Source organism: Epinephelus fuscoguttatus, linkage group LG1 (genome assembly GCF_011397635.1).
Source record: "Epinephelus fuscoguttatus linkage group LG1, E.fuscoguttatus.final_Chr_v1".
Taxonomy (NCBI): domain Eukaryota; kingdom Metazoa; phylum Chordata; class Actinopteri; order Perciformes; family Serranidae; genus Epinephelus; species Epinephelus fuscoguttatus.
In genome coordinates, this window is record NC_064752.1 from 6,658,908 (window position 1) to 6,678,656 (window position 19,749).

Sequence of the window (19,749 nt, forward strand, 5' to 3'; positions counted from 1 at the left end):
ATTTTTAGGTATTCCCCGCCCAGTCGAGTCCCCTGGACTATCTTGGTGTGAGTGCGCCCTCACAGTAGCTGCTTTCCCAGGACTACACCTAGTTTTTATCAGATTTCTATCAATCTGTGAAGAACTGCGCTTCCTTGCGTTGGACACAAGACATCACCTGTATACTTACGGATCTACAGACACTTCACATTCGTAAGAGGAAAGGAGGCGTAACACTGCAGGAAACATGACTGAGACAGGCAGGCATTGAGGTTCGATTGCATTAAAATGGACTGCATAATTATTTGTTTGCATTCAGTGGGCCTGATACTGTGTGTGTGAAGGTGGTATTAAAGTTGTTACACACTCGGTCACCTATATCACGGCAGCCTGTAAAAATACTGCAAACATTCAACATGATTCTTTAATGTCTGAGTGGGAATCAGAGCTGCTGCTGTTACTTGGCGTGCAGAAGCAGCTGCAGACTCCTCACACTGTGTTCCTTTATTTCCACCGCCGCGCGCACTCCAGCGCCTGCTCACGGGCACGCGCGTAACGGAGGTGGGCGGGGGAAGCGCGGCTGAGAATCTGAGTGCCTGTGAGAGCCGGTTAAGATACCAACCAACCAACCAACCAACCAACTCCTGAAATGGGGGGGGGAATACTGCTCCCTTTGATGCTGCATTCACGTGCTGCTTGTAAATCTCCACATCCTACTTTGACAACTGAAAACATTTGTGTTTTACTTGGCGGAGCCTTTAAGCGCACATGGCTGACAGCTGATGGTAAAATGGATTTTGGAATAGAGCTGCTTTGTGGCAGAATAATGATGAAGGACATGTTTATTTAAGAGTTCCCCCAGTGTGTTTATAAAGATGCACACAGTTCGCATCACCTCCAACTCCAGTCCTCGCTGCTTCCCTCGTGTAACGGCGCACTTGTCAGAATTAAGAGGCGGGTCCTAACCAGCGTCACACAGCTCTCCTGCTCATCTGAGAGTAGGCAGGCCGGTGTTTTTCCACTGCCTCGGATGTCTCATGTCCCCCCGTTTTGAGAGACAAAGGTCAGAAAGAGAGGCTTATAAACAGGCTAAAATACAGGCTACCGACGCGTTCAACCCTCAGTCGCTCTCACGGACACAGGAGGACACGGACAAGACGAAACGGACAAGGGACCACGCTCAAAGGACATTAAAAGGACAAAATAACACACTATCTTACATCAACACATCAGGTAAGAGGAAAGAACATCCTCATTGCACACCTTTAAAACACAACTGTGCTGCTGTGTGATTTTATCACCATTTTTATTCTAATTCTGATTTAATTGCATTTATTCGTCTTGTGTCTGAGTGAGATTTTTTTTTCCTGCAAATCAAGAGCAGCAGTTAAGAGTTTCTGTGCTGTTTGTGTGGGGAAATAAATCAGAGGAGTGTTTTCTTGTATTTTTGGTGTTTTTTAGAGGGGCTGGTGTGAATGCAGGTGGTGGAGCTGCGATGCAGATTTGGATACAGGCTGTTCTCTGTGTGCACTGCTGGATTTCTTAACAGCTTTAAATGCAACCTGAGTTTTTTTTCCACGTCTTCTCCGTGCGTGAGGTGCGCACTGTTTCATACACGCGGCCGCCAAGCGCATTTATGGGTGATTTTATTTTTCATTTGTTTAGTTTTATTTATTTTCCGTTATGTGAAGGATGTCGAGCAGTCTATTTTTTAACACTTAAACGCTCCCACAGTCTTTTTCTCTTTTCCACATCTGTAACATGTTTATTTGTTGACGTTCACGCATAAATAAATAGTCATGTTGTTTGTTTTTAGACTTCATTTTAGGCGTGTTTAATTCCGTTATTGGACAACAGCAAAAAAGGGAAGTGAGACGCTCGGAGCGCTGAGAAGGCGGAGATGCTCTTCAGTCGCACGTTGCACATCGTGCGCTGCTTCTCCTCAGCACGAGCCTCCTCTCGCTCTCGCTCTCGCGCACTCCCCCCCCCCCCCCCCCCCTTCCTCTGAATCCAGCCTGTCTCTCATAGTCTCTCTACCTTTGTCTCGTTTCCTCTTTCCCCCTCTCCCTCACCCTTTATATCGCTTAGTTTTTTTGCTGATCGGCCTCGTGACAGTGAAGCAGAGATTTTGTTTTCATGCAGAAAAAAAGCAGCCTTGTATATTTTTGGACGGTTTTGCAAATATGCCTTGTTGACATGTTTTCAACATCTGGTGCACCTTAAATGTCAAATGCATGCAGAAGCGCATCATTCTTTGAAATATCTGCACACAGTTTCGATTTGTATTAATAATGATGGGTGCTGTACTGGGTCTTTATTCTTGGGTCTTGATGGTGGTGAACCTTGAGTTTGTATGTGGCTGTTGTAATGGCTGAAAGAGAGGAGGGTTTCATGAGGGCTGCAAAGTTTCTTTGGTAGGGTTGGGTTGCGATTACAGTTAGCTGGGTCAATTTTGAATCTGTTGCAACAGTGGAAAATTACTCGGAGTTGTTAAGGCTCAAAGTCTAACAAACGGATTGATTTTTTTTTTTCCCAGTTAGCAAAGAGCAGCATCCAAAACATTTAGGAAGCCAGGGGCTGAAGTGAAATCAGCATTGCAAAACTTGAGGTTTTATTTGTAAAGTCATGTAAACCATCAAGATTTAATAGAGTTAAAGGTGCTGTGTGGAACTCTGGAGAAACATGGTTGATTGCCAAGTCTCATTTCCAGCTTGTCAAACACTGTCACTTTCAGTTGGTGGCTCGGTGCAGACCTGGGAATGAGACTCAACAATCAGCTATCTTTTATCTTTTTTTTAGTTTACTTTCAAGTCGAAATAGTTTCAACAAGATGTTCTAAAACTGAATTCAAAACAGTGCTATCAAACTCCGACCCTATAGTTTTGAGGATGACCATGTTTGGTGTCACAGTATATGCTCTACAAGGTCAGGCTGATATGGGTGTTTAAAGGATCGCACTGCTGGCAGGATGAAAAAGCCCCTGAAGCAGCATTCAGATCACCACGGGACCTGAAACCCAAAGTAGCAAAGTTTTTGTTGGTTGGCAGCACTTTACAATGTGGTGACCGGCCACACTTAGTCAGCATGTGAGGGAAATGTAGAGGGCAGCAGGAGAAAACAAAGTGTAACATCACATTTTTGGGACTGGTTCATTACAGCTGTGCGGTTGGGGTGGAACCACCATTGTTTTCCAGCTGAATCGGCTGATAAACTGGTTTAGTGGTCTCATTTTGGCAACTAGCTCAGTCCATAGAGACTTGGGTTGGGAACTGGAGGGTTGCTGGCTCAAGTCCCTGCATGAACCAAATAGGGAGTGTGGACTGGTGGCTGGAGAGGTGCCAGTTCACCTTCTGGGCACTGCGAGGTGCCAATGAGCAAGGCACCGAAACCTCAAGTGACATCTCTCCATTTAATGCATGTGTAGGTCCTGTTTGTGCAGGTGTGTATATTTCGGGCCTGTGTGGCCTTAGGGATTAATTAAGTATATCTTCTTCATCTACAACACAAAACTGTGTGTGTGTGTGTGTGTGTGTGTGTGTGTGTGTGTGCACATGCAAGAGCTCCTGGCCCTGAGTTTAATCTAATCTTGTCTGATGTAAATTTGTCATTGAGCTGATGTGTGACACTCTTCTGAATCTGCCACTGTCAGTTAGGGCTGTACAGTTAAAAGTAAAATGTGTCACAGCATACTTTTAAAAATAAAGCCATGTGTTGCTACAGAGATGCCGCAGCCCACAAATCATATTCCAGATGTAAGGGATTACAAATATTTGGTACAGACCCCAGCAGAAATCATGTTAATATCAGTGAAAATTAAATGCAACAATTACTGTTACCGTTAAAGTTGCGACTCATATGGTAATGTCTGTCAAAAGAATCGCAACATTAATTAATTTCTTAATTTATTTTCAAGTCATGCAGCCCTGCTGTGAGTTCAGGATCAGATCAGAACTCTTGCGTCCAGACACACACCTCAGGGTTGGCTGTGTCTTTGTGTCCTGTTGTGTGCGTCTCTTAGTGAGTCAGCATCTGAACAGGTTAAGTTCCCGTATGTCCGCGCTCCAGCTTGAGCTCAAATTAGTGCTGTGACTTGTGATGAATAAGTGATCAATTCTGTGTTTTAAACACCATAAAACACTTATACTCCATGATTTATTAATCCTAAAACTCCATTATATATTTTTTTTAATGGAGTTTTAGCTTGTGTAGGAGGCACACTTTCTCTTGGTGCTCAGCCAACATACCCAGAAATTATGAAAGAAGCATCACTTGAACATGAGAGCCATGTTTATACCTGCAAATTAAACAGCATTCATGGACTGGATGGATTTGACAGTTATGACAAATGGACATTTATTTAAGTGGAACTGTACTGGGCTTCTGTTGTTTTTGAATAACTGCTGACACACTGCTGTTGTCTCGTCCGTCCTGCCAGTCTTGTCACTGAAAGCTACTGTAATAACTGCAGGTGTGTTTGCTTTCAGATCATTTAAATCATTAACCCAAGGTTAGTAAAACGTGTGTTTGTGTCAGTGAAATTCTTAGCCACAAGCACATCAGCATTTCCAGAGCTGTTTCTACAAATGGAAACTGAGAGAGAGCCTCCAGTGACACGGGGAATAAAACCATCACTAGTCCCAGTGAAGGAGTCGCTATCAGACTTACAGTATATGACCGTGTGTCCTTGACTTCAGCTCTCGTTGAACGGCCATTGCTAATGTACATATTAACAAGCATGAACCACTAACCCACATACAGCTGCTCCTTTAATCTTGTACGATTTTATCTAATTGTGCTGTAGTGTGAACAGATAATAATCGTGGTCAGCAGCTTTGACAGACTTCAATTACCTTGCAGCTGAAGGTGAAAACTGTAAGTATGTTGATTTACAGCCGACTCTCACTGGAGGTTCAGGCTTAATGTTATTAAAAGGACTGTAAAGTGCACATCTTTATACAGCATGATGGAAGTCAGTCACTCTGATGGAAGGTCAATGACGGACTGTAATAGACCACCGCCACCTTGTGGCTGTCAGACCAACGGTTTATTGATAAGTTGGACGAACTCCGCATTAAAAATGGATCAGCAGAATTACCAGGAATGAAGCAAGCAAAGCAACGCTCCATGACAACTGAGCTAACTCAACCAACAGCATGCTGGGACAGGTCGCCGTCCATCGCCTGCTACGGTACATTCAAGACCAGATGAAGAGAGGTGGAGGGACCGGAGATGAGACATTGTAGCAAACTCAAAACATTTCAAGAATCAGCAATGTGACATTCAGAATCAACGCTTATGTTCCCTGGATTAGCCGGGCTTTGACTTCATTGTGGTCATAAAATGTCCGTTTGAGCTTTTGCACCCAAATGACACGTTTACTCCAGCATTGTCTGAAAAGTTGTTTGGATGAGCAGTTCTTGAAAATGCTACCAGAAGCAATGCCGGAGGCCAAGCAAAACAGGCAAGGCAAGAGTGTCAGAAAATAGCAATAATGTCCATCAGTGGTGTAGTGGAAGTTGATTATGTGGGTGTACTACTAGGTAGATAGGTAGGTCACCGATGAGGAAGTGGACATACTCTCCTATATATTACAATGGCTGTTTTGCTGATAGGTGGGTATACTGTCACTGAATAGAAAAAGAAGTGGGTATACCCTCCACTACACCACTGATGTTCATCACTGTTTTGACAAGCCAGAGGGGACCTACTCACAACAAATGGCTTGTTTTGTCTGACTTACAGTCTAAAACCCAAATATGTTCAGTTTACCATCACATAAGGTAACAAAAAGTAGAGAGCTGAGAAGCTGGAACAGTGAATGTTTGGTATCAACCAATCTTTTCACGTCTAATTCCGATTACTGTTAAAGTACTATAATCAAAATCTTCTAGCAGCTATAGGCTGAAACACAATGTTTGTTTACAATAACTTCCAGGTAGAAAACCTCCGGGTAACGTACATAAAATGAAACGGTGCTGACCAAACGCTGCTTCAGTTAGTTTTTAGCCAACAATTCCATCTAAAAAAAACACTAACAGTTTAAGTGGACGCTACATTTAGAATATTTTCACTGCTTCACCTTGCCGTCAGAAGGCCCTTTGAGTTGGGGAAACTAGAGCCATTATCTCAAAGTCACCACACCTCATGTGCTAAAACGCGTTTTGCTGCAGCCCCGCCCACAGTACATTGCTTTGCTTCCATGCTGGTAGATATGATTTATCAAAGATGCCAGCAAAGCAGCACAGTAGCCTACGTAAAATAAGCATAGCAGAAATATCAGATCAGACCGCTATGTTTAACTATATACGGCTCAAAATGACAAAAGAAAGAAACAAGTTCTGCTGATTTCACATACCTGTAATCCAAATCAACTGCCAGTTTCTACCCAGAAGTGATGTATGACTGTAATTTGGCCTATTTGCTAACAAGTTCACTATCAGCTTTATAAGGCATCAGTGTTGTTTACAGCTTCCTCCTGCTGCCACCCAGTGGCCAAAAATGTGTCAGGTGTCAAAAAACAAGAATCCATGTGCTGTGACAGAACATGCTGCGAACATGTTTGCTTCATGCGAGTATCATAAACTTCCATCATAGTACTGCATGTTGTATGTGCAGTATATTGTATTAATTTGACTGATAACAACTCACAAGCGCCCTCTAGCAGCAGAGAGGGTGAAGTAGAGTGAAAAGAAAGTGGTTGATGGTTAAAGCCCCAGTTGATGCTGGTATGATCACCGTTGTAGTTGACTAGCTATCATGATAGTTATAAACCAACATTTTTTTGTATAAATCTCCATTGATGGTATTGAATTTATGCATGAACTGCAGTTTCAGCGCCATCTGCTGGCAAAATCAAGAGTAGCTTCTTTACTCATTAGAATCTAGTGACTCAAACTTACTGGCAGCAGAATATTTTAAGATCTGACTTGGTGCAATTGAGATAGCAGTCCCTACTTGCCACCTATCTGACATGACATGAATGCAGGGTTAAGATGATAAAAGCTGGTGCATTCTTGCAGCCGACACGTCATTTATGATAAGCCCCAGCTTAGTAATAAACTGACTCACTCAGGATAAGAGCAGAGACCCTTGTCAGGGCAAATGTCCTCTGAACAACCAAAACAACCCAGGGTTCTCTGGAAAATTTTGGAGCTACTGATACTGCTGTCGGTTACAGATACAAATCTTAGCTAAGTCCCGTGGTGTGTGATAATGAGATGGATGTTAGCAGTGTGTGTAAACAGGAGAGAGGCCTATTTTGAATGCAAAAAGGCTTACCAAGAATCAACACTGACTGTTGACTCTAGCCAGATAAGACTGAAAGGTATGAACCTCTCAGTTTTCCCTGTAACTTTTCACACTTCCTGTTATCTCTGTTTGTGCCTCTGTCTCACACTTGCACACTCATTCACTCAGCGTTTCTGTCCCTCATCCTGCGCCGTCTCTAACCTCCTCGGTTTCGTTGTATCTGTTGCATCTATTTTTTCTTTATCTGCATGTGACTCACTTTTCTATGTCGCTCTCCTTCTAGTAACCCCTGTCTATATCTGCTCGCCCCTCCCCTTTTCTCAGTTAACTTTTAACAGCTCTTTCTTTCACTCTATTATTCGGTCGCTTTGCCCTCTCACTCTTGTTTCTCTCTGCGTCACCCCCACTTTTCCTCTCCTCATGTCCCATTTTTTCCTCTCACGCGATTATATGCACAATAAAGTCTGTCTCTTTCTATTTCTCTAAAATGAATGTGATATAAAAGGAGGTATGAGGCAGAGGATAAAATGATCGCGAGGAAACAGGCAGGAGGAAACAGAAGATGCAAACAGAGGCATGAGGAGTAGAAGCAATAAAGAGGATGCAAGTCTTCAGGGATGGGAACAGCAGAGGAAAGAGGTGGAGGAAGAAAGGAGGAGAAGACGGGAGTCGAATGACGAGAAGTTTAAAGAGGAGGAGGAGGAGGAGGGAGGAGAAGTATGAGGAAGAGAAAACGAGGGGGAGGGTAAAAGATTGGAAAGAAAGAAACACAACAAAGAATATATGATAAAGGAAATTGTAGGAGAAGATGGGTAATATTAACAAGGAGAGGGAGTTGGAGAAAGAAAACAAACGCGAGGACGGACCACTTTTGCACAGTCAACACATTCTCTCTCCGACCTCGTCATGTATCGATGTTTGCTCGTGGACTTTCCAGGTCCAGATACGACGTGAAAGACACCCAGGGTGATGTTCTGGGACACCATGTCAAGTTCTGCCTGTTACATGCATTGTTGTCTTTCAAAATACACTTTTCACAAGAAATTTACCATTTACAGACAGTCGCTTTCAAAGTAAAAGCACAAAATCGGCACAACAATGGGAATTGATATTTTTTTTTCCTCCATCAACAAAAACACATGGTTAGGTTTAGGAAGATAGATCAGGGTTTGGCTTTATAATACCACGGGATGTGAACAACGCTCTCCTGGGTCAAAGTCGGTTTGTTGGACTTTTGCCACCGTAACTTTCGTTCTTGTCCCGCCGCAGTTCCCCCTGATGCCACCGAGCACAGTTAAACCATAACAGCGACCGGCCAAGTATCATGCCAACGTGAAAGGACAGCTTTTTTCATAAGTGTCCACAAGTCACTGCCCAAGCGCCAGATTTCAACAACTTCGGAATGAGACCGGACTCCATTTGTTGTTGTGTGAAACTTTTGACTCTGCACTCTAGTGCCATTGTCTGTATTTGTTACATCATAAAGGACACATGGAATAATGAGGGCAGTCACGGTAAAATGAGCCCTAAGCTGTTACTAACAGTTTTCAGGTGATTTGTCAAGATGGCTGTAGTTTTGTGATACACCAGTTTTCTTTGCTGTATCTGGAACTGGACTTTTTGGGGGTCATCTCTGTAAATTCTGAAACTATCCCAGACACTGACTTCTTCGACATCTTACTAGTGTGTCTGTCACGGGTATTAAAACTGTCAGAGTCACAAAACTAGGCCGATTACTAAGTTTATAAGAACTAATAATTAATGTTGAAGCATAATGAATTATGTTGGATTACTATCTATTCATTTGTGGGCTATTTGGGGTTTCTGGGGTAATGGCACAGCTGGGTTTTGCATGTGTTTCCTTAAATACTGCAAAGTATAATATCAGATCTGATTTTTAGGCAGCTGCAAAATGACATCTATCATCCTTGCTAGATGATAAACGCTAGAGAGGTAGAGATTGGAAAATAGGAGGAGGAGGATGAGGAGTGATAGAAATGTGGAGCAAAGGAGGAGGGAGGAGAGGAGTAGATTTAATAGGTGGTCAGCCCAGTGGAAATGTACATGGTCTTAAAATAGGAAAGTGTGTTATGTAAGTGGTTAGAAAGTGTGTGTGTAATGCTGGCTGGGTTCTGAAGTCACTACATGAGCCTCGGCCCAGAAATCACACACACACAGACACCAGACAATGAGTCTCTATGTTTTACACCGAGCTTTTGGCCCGAGCTTTTAAATCGTCCCACAGTTCACAGCGATTCCCACGGCCAGTCTCGCTCTCTAGAGGTCGTTTTGTAGGCAACAATATTTCCTGTTGATTTATCACTGCTGTCATCTAGGAATTTCTAACAGTAACTCTGAAGACTTTCTAAGACATTGTCTACTTTGGGTTTTCTAATGGAGCTTCTTTGGAAGGGGCTCTTTTCTTTGGAAGGTGAGCCATGGCAGCTACTTCTGCTCATGCTCACTGCTCAAGTCCATCCATTCTCTGCTGCTCATCTGGGTTCAAGGTAGCCCATACACCCCTTTCACCAGCCATGTCCTCCAGCAAGGAGGATCCAAAGCTGTTCCCAGGCTAGATGGGATATGTAACCCCTCCAGCGTGTTTGTCTTGTCTTCTTGATTTGGAACACCTCCACAATGAAGCATCCAGGATGCATTCAGATTAGATGCTGGATCCACCTCAGCTTTTGATGCAAAGGAGCAGTAGTTCTTTTCCAGCCTATTCTAAAGGCTTGGACATACCGAACCGGCATCAGAGAACAAATGGTGACAAAGGCCAAGGGTTGCTTTGTCTCATGTCTCCTATTTCTCAGCCATGAACTTAGACTCAAACACACCACAAAGACTACAGCCAACAGCCAACTAGCACGTACGTTCTGTGCCTGCATGAGAGGAAATACCGCTCCATACCAGCAGGTGGTGGTAGTCTGTATTTGTCCTTCAAAAAGGAAAACTGGAAGACTGACAGGACGGATTCAAGATGCTAGTTAGCAAGATACCACATTAACACAACCCAATGTTGCAAGAACAAATGTGCTGCGACATGAAACAGAGGTTTCTGAGATGAAAAACAATCAATCCAATGCTGTTGGAGGACTAACTTAAGACTATTGTCAAGATGTTGGCAAGCATTGTCAAGTGGTGTGTCGTAACGCATGAGGAGTAGTAACAACAACAAGGGCGAGTGCTATCGACATGATCGAGACTGCTCTATATTAACATGTATTCTTAATACAACATGGCAGTTTGCTTGTCTCCACCCTTAAAACCCAGGCAAAACACAGCTTGTTGGCATGTGTGCTATGTGTCAGTGGGGACTTGATGTGATGGAGGAGGAGATATACGCACATCACTGGTAGGTGCAAGGCTGTGAACAAGTGTCAAAGAAAAGGAAAGGAAAAAAGCCTGCACACTGCTCCAAGTCACAACTGTGGTTTATTAGGACAACGTTTCGATCCCCTCTGGATCTTCGTCAGGTCAAACAGTGGCGACTTGATGTGATGTCACCATGGAAATCAGAGAGTGGTTTTCCAGATTTAAGACCTTCAATGAATATTTGTCAACAACGTTAAAAGGATTGCAGCCGCATTGCCCAGATCATTAGACTCTTTGTTGATACAAGAAGTGAAGTATAATTCATGTCTAATTTGTTTTAACCATAACAAAACGTTAGATCATATCATCATTATGTTTACCCTCTAGCACCTGTGTTAGCATAGTTAGTGTTTAGAGGAAGTTAGTGAATGTTAATGTGTAGAACAGTACTGCTTGGACGACCTACATTAAAATTTTCCAAAAGAACTGGTAATACAAAACTCACCACCTCCTGTACAGCAGAGGGTTTAAATATTGTAAAGCACACAGGGTAAATGTATTACACAATCTTCCCTGAAGATGACAAGGTTGAAGGAAGATGCACAAACATAAAGTAGCAAAACAAACATCTATTTATATTAACACACACAGCTTAGTTCTTTAATAATTGATATTAATGTGCATCAGTATTGATTGTGAATCTCATGAACTCTCATCCGACTCCTCTGTATCTCCCCTCTGTTCCTCCTCTTGTTCAGCAACATTATTTGTTCTAGATGGCTGAATATGCCAAATAAGAGCTCAAAGTGAAAATGAGGCCTGTATCGTAGAGACAAACCTTTTTAAAGATACAAATATTTGGTTAATATTCCGCATCTTTTGCTTTATTTGATTGTTTTCCTGAGAGATAAATGGATAAGAGATAGGATTATTTTTGTCTAGTATTTGTATTGTGTCCTATGTAACCAAATCAAGTCTAATTTGATACATTTCACTGAACTTTCAGCAGTAGCTGTTATACAGGTGAGTTAAAAGCTTCCATGGTGTGCCACAAGGCTCAACTCTGAGTCCTCTACTTTTTGATATGTACGTTACACGGGGAGGGGGGGGGGGGCAATCACCTGCAAGGAATGAGATTTTTAGGGGTTGTTTGACTCTCATTCATTTGCTGATGACACCCAACTCTATAGTGATGTCCATCCTGTCTGTTTTTATCATGAACAGTAGGATTATCAAGTGATTATTTGTTTATTTTGCAAAAATGAGCCAAAACAAGACAGTTACAATGAAATACATCCTTAAATCAACATGCAGTATCAGTAAGGGAGCCCTGAAGTCAGATAACCAATTTTAAATGAGTGAAACACATTTGAAAGTCGATGTTGTAGTAGTAGTAGTAGTAGTAGTAGTAGTAGTTGATGATTTAGATCCAGGAATATGTTATTATAGATTCCGACCCTTTGTAATGGTCCGTCAAGCTGTCAGAGTAAGCTTGGAGCCCACACTGTAACTAACTGCACTACCTGAAGAAATATCAGCAATCTTTTGGAAAAACAAAAAGTGATTTCAGAGACAAAGGGACTGAAGGGTTTACAATATGTATTTGAAGAATATATCCAGGATGTCAAACTGACTCAGCAGCTAAAAACAGGTTAAAAAGACAAAGATACTTGAAAGCTAAAGCCGAACTAAAGACTACAGATCACAGTGTAAAAGTGAACCACCACATCTTTGGCAGTCGAGACAGAAGGCAATGAAAATAAAGGGATATTTTGTTGATATTGCACATTAATATCAACCTGCCTTCGAGGGGCAGGTCTTAGCAAAGGGTCAATTCATTCAAGTGTTTCTATAAACACAGTCTCTATTATTCCATTCTCTTCACGGTCACAGAGCATTAGCCAGTGTTACAGGATTTCCTCTAATACTCTGTAGCTGGTTTTGTTATTCACATCAAAATGCCAGTCCGCTTCCATACTGGAAGTAATAATACTTTCACTCATAGCTATTACCGTCTACTGCTGCAAACAGTTTTTCATGGACATAATGGAGTCCGCTGTCTCTCCAAACAGGAAATACTTACACACAAAAATGTACCACACACACACACACACACACACACACACACTACACAGGGCAAGTTGTTTCAGTTTGCTCAGTGTTATTAATTAACTGTCTAGGAAGTTAGCCATGAAGAGAAATGCGAGTGTTTTTGAAATCATTAACTAGTTTTAGGGATCATTAGATAGGTGCCAAGTATACTTTACTTATACACTTTACTTATACACGCATAGAAAGTTGAACTCTCATTAAAGCTCATTTTGTCGGGCAGGTTTGAACCTGAATCTGTAGAAACAGAAGGAGGAAGAAATCAGCTAATCTATTGAAACTATAGAAGTGAGATTTTTTTCTCAGTTCAACGGCTCTCTCCTTTATCTGTGAGCAGATCTGTACCAGCACATTCAACTGTAAATATTTCTGTCTTAAAGAAGCACGTCATACATACGTGATGGATTTTATCTCTGTTTGCAAACATGATAAAAAACAAAAACACAAAGTGTCTTTATAGCTAGGTAAAAGAAGCTTCTGTGTCTACAGTATCTTTATGGTAAAACTGTTATTTTGGGAACAGCGCCTAGGAAATAATACTCATATCAGTAGGGCGCAACAGAAAAAGCCATCTTGTCATCGATGCTGCTCAGTGTAAATATTTTGCAGAAAGTCAGATAGAGAGTGACTGAATGAAAGAAATGAAAAGAGAGGAACTGAGGTTACAGCAGTGTGGCAGATGGAAAGAGATAAAGACATGACATTTTCCACAATGACAGACATCTGCTGACTACTAAGTATGTCTATCTCTCCCTGACTCTCTCCCTCTCCCTCTCTCATGGTCATTGTCAGGTGGAAATTTACAGCTCTGGTTGTGTCATTGTGGCCTCGATTGCACTGCTTAGACATTCTGACCAATCACAGTGTCACATTTAATAGTTTTAATGAGGAAGGGAGGGAGGAGGAAGAGGGGGTTGGGGTAGGTTTTCTGTTTCACTACACTATTAGACATTAACCTTTAAAACCATTTTAAAGTTTGTTTGTTTTAGCTTTGATTAACTGCAGCTCTTATTCAGAGCAGATACATGTATAAAAGTAACTCACCTTGTTGCTACAACACTGAGCAAACTGGGTCACACTGAATGACTTTGAAATGTCCTTGGTAAACTCTGAATCACATCTAAGTCACTAAATCTAAACCTAAATCACATCTTTAGTTCAGATCACAATAACATTTGACCAGAACTGGCATAAAATAACCACCCTGACCAGTACGAACTTAAATGAGCCAAACACAAAAACTCAACCAAGTACGTTTTTCTAATGTGATAGGAAGCAACGCCACAGTTCGTGTAACTGCATCCTTTGAGTGGAATCAGTTTTTAGATGATCTGGTTTTACAGGTTATGTTTAACAGTCAGTGTTGGCACAGATAATGCGATAATCAAATGTGTAATATAATTAAATCAAACCTAATGATTATCATTACAGGCTGTATGTGCTTGCTTTGGCAACAAGTCTCACAGCAGCGAAGCCAAGAGTGTGGCTTTGTGGTTAGGTAATGGTATTGTGAGGGCTTGTGTTGCCACTTGTACACTCAGACTTCCCGATGTAGACCAGAGTTAATTTAAAGAAGCCAAACCACAAGAATCAGCTCGAACTGATGGCCCTCCAGGCTCTTCTTTTTTTGTAATGTGTGGTTTATGGACAGGTTCTAAAGTCTTACAACATATTCAAACATTATTTGTTGAAGTATTTCACTGCAGCAAAGATGGTCTTTTCACAAATAGGGGCTGTCTGTACAGTAGAAAGATGCCAATACTTTTCAAATGGGCCTTTTTCACAGCAGACATTTTGACTCGGCATAGTAGGAAAAAAGGGCGGCCTAGCAGTGGTTAGCACCATCGCCTCACAGCAAGAGGGCTCCTGGTTCGAACCTGGGGTGGGGGAGTCCTTCTGTGCAGAGTCTGCATGTACTCCCCGTGTCAGCGTGGGTTTCCTCCAGGTACTCCAGCTTCCTCCCACAGTCCCACAGTCCAAAGACATGCAGGTTAATTGGTGATTCTGAATTGTTCGTTGGTGTGAATGTGAGTGTGAATGGTTGGTGACCTGTCCAGGGTGAACCCTGCCTCTGGCACTATGTCAGCTGGGATAGGCTCCAGCCCCCGTGACCCCTAGAAGGATATGCGGTTACAGAAAATGAAAGAATGAATAGTAGGAAAAAGCACAGGTGAAACTGATAACATTAACAATGGCTCAGTTCCATTAAGTGTCCCGGTAAGTTATTCCAGTAAGGACAATACTAGGGCCTCCCCTAAATGGAATATAGCTCACATTAATGTTAAGGAACACACCTGTGCTTTTACTATTATGACATGTCAAAATGTCTGTTATGAAAAAGGTGTATTGGTGCCACATGACCAGAGAAAACCGATGAAAAGGGCTGTGGCATTCACTTTTGCTCAAGAGGTAGAAAACCTCCAACTGGCAGACTGCAGGCTCAGTAAAGCCTGAACGTCATTGTCGGTCTGTTTGTGTTGTCTGTTGGGTTTTTAAAGATGGTGGTTCATTGGCTAAGTTCGTTCATTCAAGGCACAGTTACGTCAGTCACGGTTCATCTTGCGCTGGGAGAGTACCCCTGAAAAAGCAGCACCAAGTTAGCTTTGGTTCTTGAACTGGTTCCATCCGTGGTTTCTGATCCTTGAATGCACAATGGAGGTAAACAGTACAACCAAAATCAAAAACAAGCAGGGACCAACTATTGATGAGACCACTGCAAGCTCATTGACGATTTCTCACTTGACATCTCTGTTGTTGCCTTCTTCATCCTCTCTTTCCAACCTGTAGAGTATGACAGGCACACTGATGTCATCACAGTCAGTGTCTCAGGTCAAGAAAAAACCTGCTATTTTTTGGTCCTAGCTGGGAACCAACTTTATGGTCTTAAAATTAGGTGTGGGAACTGATTCCATGTGGGTGGAAAAGGAGTAAAAACAGTCATCTAAGAACTACGGTGGTTCTTAGTTCTTGTGCTTCAGACTCAACAAAAGGGTGTTTCTTAGAACTCTGAAAAAGTTCCTCCAGTCTGAAAACGCCTAAAGACTGAGAAACTACCACCAGTCACCAGTGAAATGCTGGAAAATTGAGTTGCAGCTCATGTGTTGGTCTGTCAGCCATTTTGGCAGGTAGCCAGCCACCATCAAGTGTTTTTTGTTAATCTGAAAGTCTGCTGAGCTTATAATGTGTTGGCGGCAGTATTTAAAAGCTGCTGTCAGTGGATTCATTTCAGATCAGTTCTCACTGGATTCTTCCTCTGTCTCCTGTTTCTGCAGAATGGCTCAAAAAGAGAAACTTCAGTGCCTGAAGGATTTCCATAAGGACACTCTGAAGCCATCTCCCGGTAAAAGCCCTGGCACCCGGCCTGAAGACGAGGCAGAGGGCAAACACCCCCAGCGGGAGAAGTGGGCCAGCAAGCTGGACTTTGTTCTGTCTGTGGCTGGCGGCTTTGTTGGTTTAGGGAACGTCTGGCGTTTCCCGTACCTCTGCTATAAGAATGGTGGAGGTAAGGCATTATTTATTTACATAGAGGGAGGGTTTGCTTATCAACCCAGCTCTGGTTTTCCACATTGTTCCAATTTAATTTCATGCTGATTATGTTTTCACTCCACCCAGGTGCTTTTCTCATCCCCTACTTCATTTTCCTGTTTGGCGGAGGTCTGCCGGTCTTCTTCCTGGAGGTCGCCCTGGGTCAGTTCACCTCCGAGGGTGGCATCACCTGCTGGGAGAAGCTGTGCCCCATCTTTACTGGTATGTGGCTCCTCATCAGTCAATTGAATTGATTACTGGGGGGCAGTCCGAGCATGAATGGGTGTAGAGAGCAGCAGAAAGAGTGGGCGTGTCTCTCTCAGACACTGCTCCTGGACATGCATCACTAAACACCATTAAGAGTCTAGTCTTTTAAATTGTGGTTGACAAGGGAACAGAACCCCTTGAAGCTGGAATGGACATGATATAAGTAAATTAAAGGGGTTAAACCGATGAATCTGATCGTCAAAAGACCAAAGTTAAGCCCTAAATGTTTGCATATATTTGCACAGGGGTCCATTATGTCACAATCCGCCCTTGAGAGTCGATGTAAAAATCAGGCTTCTGGTGCAGTTTACAGTCTGCACCTCACTGCAAATACAGCAAACACAGTTTAATATCTGTTTGGACCAGCTGTGTTCTGTTGTTGTCATAGCTCTGACTATAGCCCCGCCCACTGCCCCGCCCCCGTGACATCTCGCCGATGACTGATGAGCACACAGCACGGTGTCAGCAGCTTCTTTCCTGCCCAACTACTGGGCTTAAATTTTTCCAGACCTCTGTTGTTTTTCACAGAGGAATGGCTGTGCAACATAAGGCTGAGTCACACCAGGCTCTCCTCCAATCAGACTGCTGAGACTTTACCCTGCAACCGTTACCAGGCAACCAGGCCTGCGCTGGTACACCAACACACTGAGGCCTCTATTCTGCCTCTGCCTCCTCTAGCTCTCACCTCCTCTCCTGTGAAAACCTCCTCTCTTCCAGGAAAACACATTTACAGTTCTTAGATGGATTCCCTGATTTTTACTTCTGCCGTCGGAGTTAGACATGTCTTTTTTTTTTGTTTGCCCAGCTATATTCTTCAGTCTCACCTTCTTCCTTTCCTCCATCATACATCCTTCCTAGTCTTCCCTCCTAAGCTTCTCCACTTCTCTTTCTCCATGTCCCTCATCAGTTCTTCTCACCTCCTCCTCTCTCTCTGTTCACTATCAGCTGATTAAGGTTAATTTATTCATCACTGTTTATTGATTTCTCCTTCTTAATATTCATACTGACGATTCGTCTCGAGCAAACACGCATAAATCTCTTTATATTCTCCCTCGTTCATTAAATATACTCCAGTAATCCTATCGTTGTAACCGTTTTTTATTTCATTATCTTCATTTAATTATTTACCTCTGCTGCCGTTCTCACTTTCACATATACACACGGTCTTTCTTCCTTTCAGACACATTATCCCTCCGCCGTCTCGCACACACAAACACACACCCGAGCCGGTGTACAGAGTGTCCCAAATCACGCGTTGCTACGGCAACAGCGTGGCAACACATCAGAGAGATGGAGAGAGAGAGAGAGAGAGAGAGAGAAAAGAAGCAGAGCAGTGAGATCTGAGGAGCCGTGAGATGGATTGATAAAGACGAGAGAAAGGGGGAGAGAAATAAAGACGGAGAGAGAAAGAGGGGGTGAATGGAAAAGAGACAGTCAGAGGAAAGAGAGAAAGAGGAAAGTGAAAGAAAGGGAGGACAAACAGAGGGAAAAGAGTGAGACGGAAGAGGAGGGGAAAATGAGAGACAAAATGGAGGGAACGAGGAGGAGAGAATGGAAGATAAAAGAATCAGAGCCAGAGAAGAGATGAGAAAAAAGACAAAAGGAAGACAGGAGACAGATGGAAGAGCGCTCTATATATACCTTCTTCAAGTTGTTTACACCATTGTGTAAACACGGCTTAAAAAAATACTAATATAGCATTTTGGATTTGAACTGAAATGAGAGAGAGATCAGAGAGAGAATCGAGACATGTGGTTCCAGACGTCTGAATCTCTGCCCACGTATTTCTCAGGGACTGAAAACGGTTTCGTGTCGTCCTCATTGAAAATAGCCGAGCCAATCAGAGCCTGTCCGTTCCAATCCAATCTGTTCCACAGAAAACTAGATTGCCACTCAGAGAGCACATACTTCTGCCAAAGCCACATGCCCTATCTCGCAATGTAATGAAAATCAAAACAATGGGTGTATCCACCCTGTCATTGGGATCCGCTCCAGAATTCAATGGGCTCTTCCTTTGCCTATGTGACACCCTTTCACCAAAGCCTCATCTACACTGACACGAATATGTTGATTTGTTTTTTGTTAACATGTAGACAGAGAAAGCAGAGTTTTGGGTTTGAGATGTCACAGTGTGTGTCTATATCTTCTTTGTGAGGTGTGACAGATGTGACCCGTGTAATCAATCGCCGTTTTTCCCCCCAGTAATCAATAGCTAGTTCCTAACATGTTGAGGCAGAGGGCACTTCCTGTAGCTCTGGTTGAGGGTGAGAGGCTGTCAGCAGATAAACAGAGATCTTTGTGGGTACGTGAGATCCTAAAAAAGAGGGTGGGTCATGGGGAGTCCCATTAGCTGGTCCAGGAGCTTCTCCTCCATGATGGCTGTTTCCAGGCATATTTTAGTTTGACTCCGTCTTTCATCGGGCCGTATAGCTCTGGGTATCCAGCAGCCACTCCCACCACTTTCTCATCCATTGTTTACCAACTGTGAACCTGTTGTCTTGACTACCACAGAAGGTCCGCCTCTCAAATCATCCAGTTGGACAGTGGGGAAAAAAGATGACACAAAAGAGATGATGTGAGGTGTTTTGCTCAGTACTTTCCAGACATGCATGTTCCCCAAAACATTACAACCTAAAACACTTCTGTATACGAGCAGAGCGCCCTGAGCGTCAATGTGCTCGCTGTTTTCCGCAGTAGGACAGGAGAAGAACAGTTTTCTATATGAATTCAAGGCAGGGCTTCCCAGACAATTATTTATTTGTGGCGGCCTGCCGTGATTAAAGCATCTGCACTTTTGGAGCTCAGAGCTACTCTGGGCACAGACGGAGCAGCAGAACGTCAGGCGCAGTGAAAGTGAAACTTAACCATTAGCACTGGGTCTAACAGTTTGCTTTCATTCGCAAACTGCTCCTCTTTCCATCAGTCTGATCTGATCAGCTCTGATCGAATTAACTGATCAGTAACCCACCTCGTGATTCAAAACTGCAAACTGCAGCTGAGGGAAGGAGAAGGCTTCCACCTGTGCTGCGTTCACGGACCCACAAAAACCTATATTGGACACTCAGGGGAAAAAAACAAAGATTGACATTGTCTGCTCGTTATAAAGTTTCTTTTCAAACCCAGTGTAACACTGACATGTACTTTCAGAGGATGATGATGATGATCAGAATCAGAATCAGAATCAGAAATACTTTATTGATCCCCGAGGGGAAATTGTTTATGTTACAGTTGCTCCTTGCAAGAGAGGAAAGATACGTGAAAATATAAGAAATTTAAACAATAGTATTAACAAATATAGAGTTAAAT

The 19,749-nt window shown here is 42.9% G+C and overlaps 1 protein-coding gene across 1 annotated transcript in view; it reads left to right on the plus strand.

Moving 5' to 3' along the window:
- Positions 1-970: 970 nt before the first annotated feature.
- LOC125902564 (sodium- and chloride-dependent taurine transporter-like) overlaps positions 971-19,749 on the plus strand; it is a 44,726-nt gene continuing 25,947 nt past the window's right edge. The window contains exons 1-3 of the mRNA XM_049599059.1: positions 971-1,212; positions 15,924-16,153; positions 16,264-16,398. Coding sequence (XP_049455016.1) covers positions 15,925-16,153; positions 16,264-16,398 — 364 coding nt within the window. The 5' untranslated portion in view covers positions 971-1,212; position 15,924. The remainder of the gene's footprint in view (positions 1,213-15,923; positions 16,154-16,263; positions 16,399-19,749) is intronic.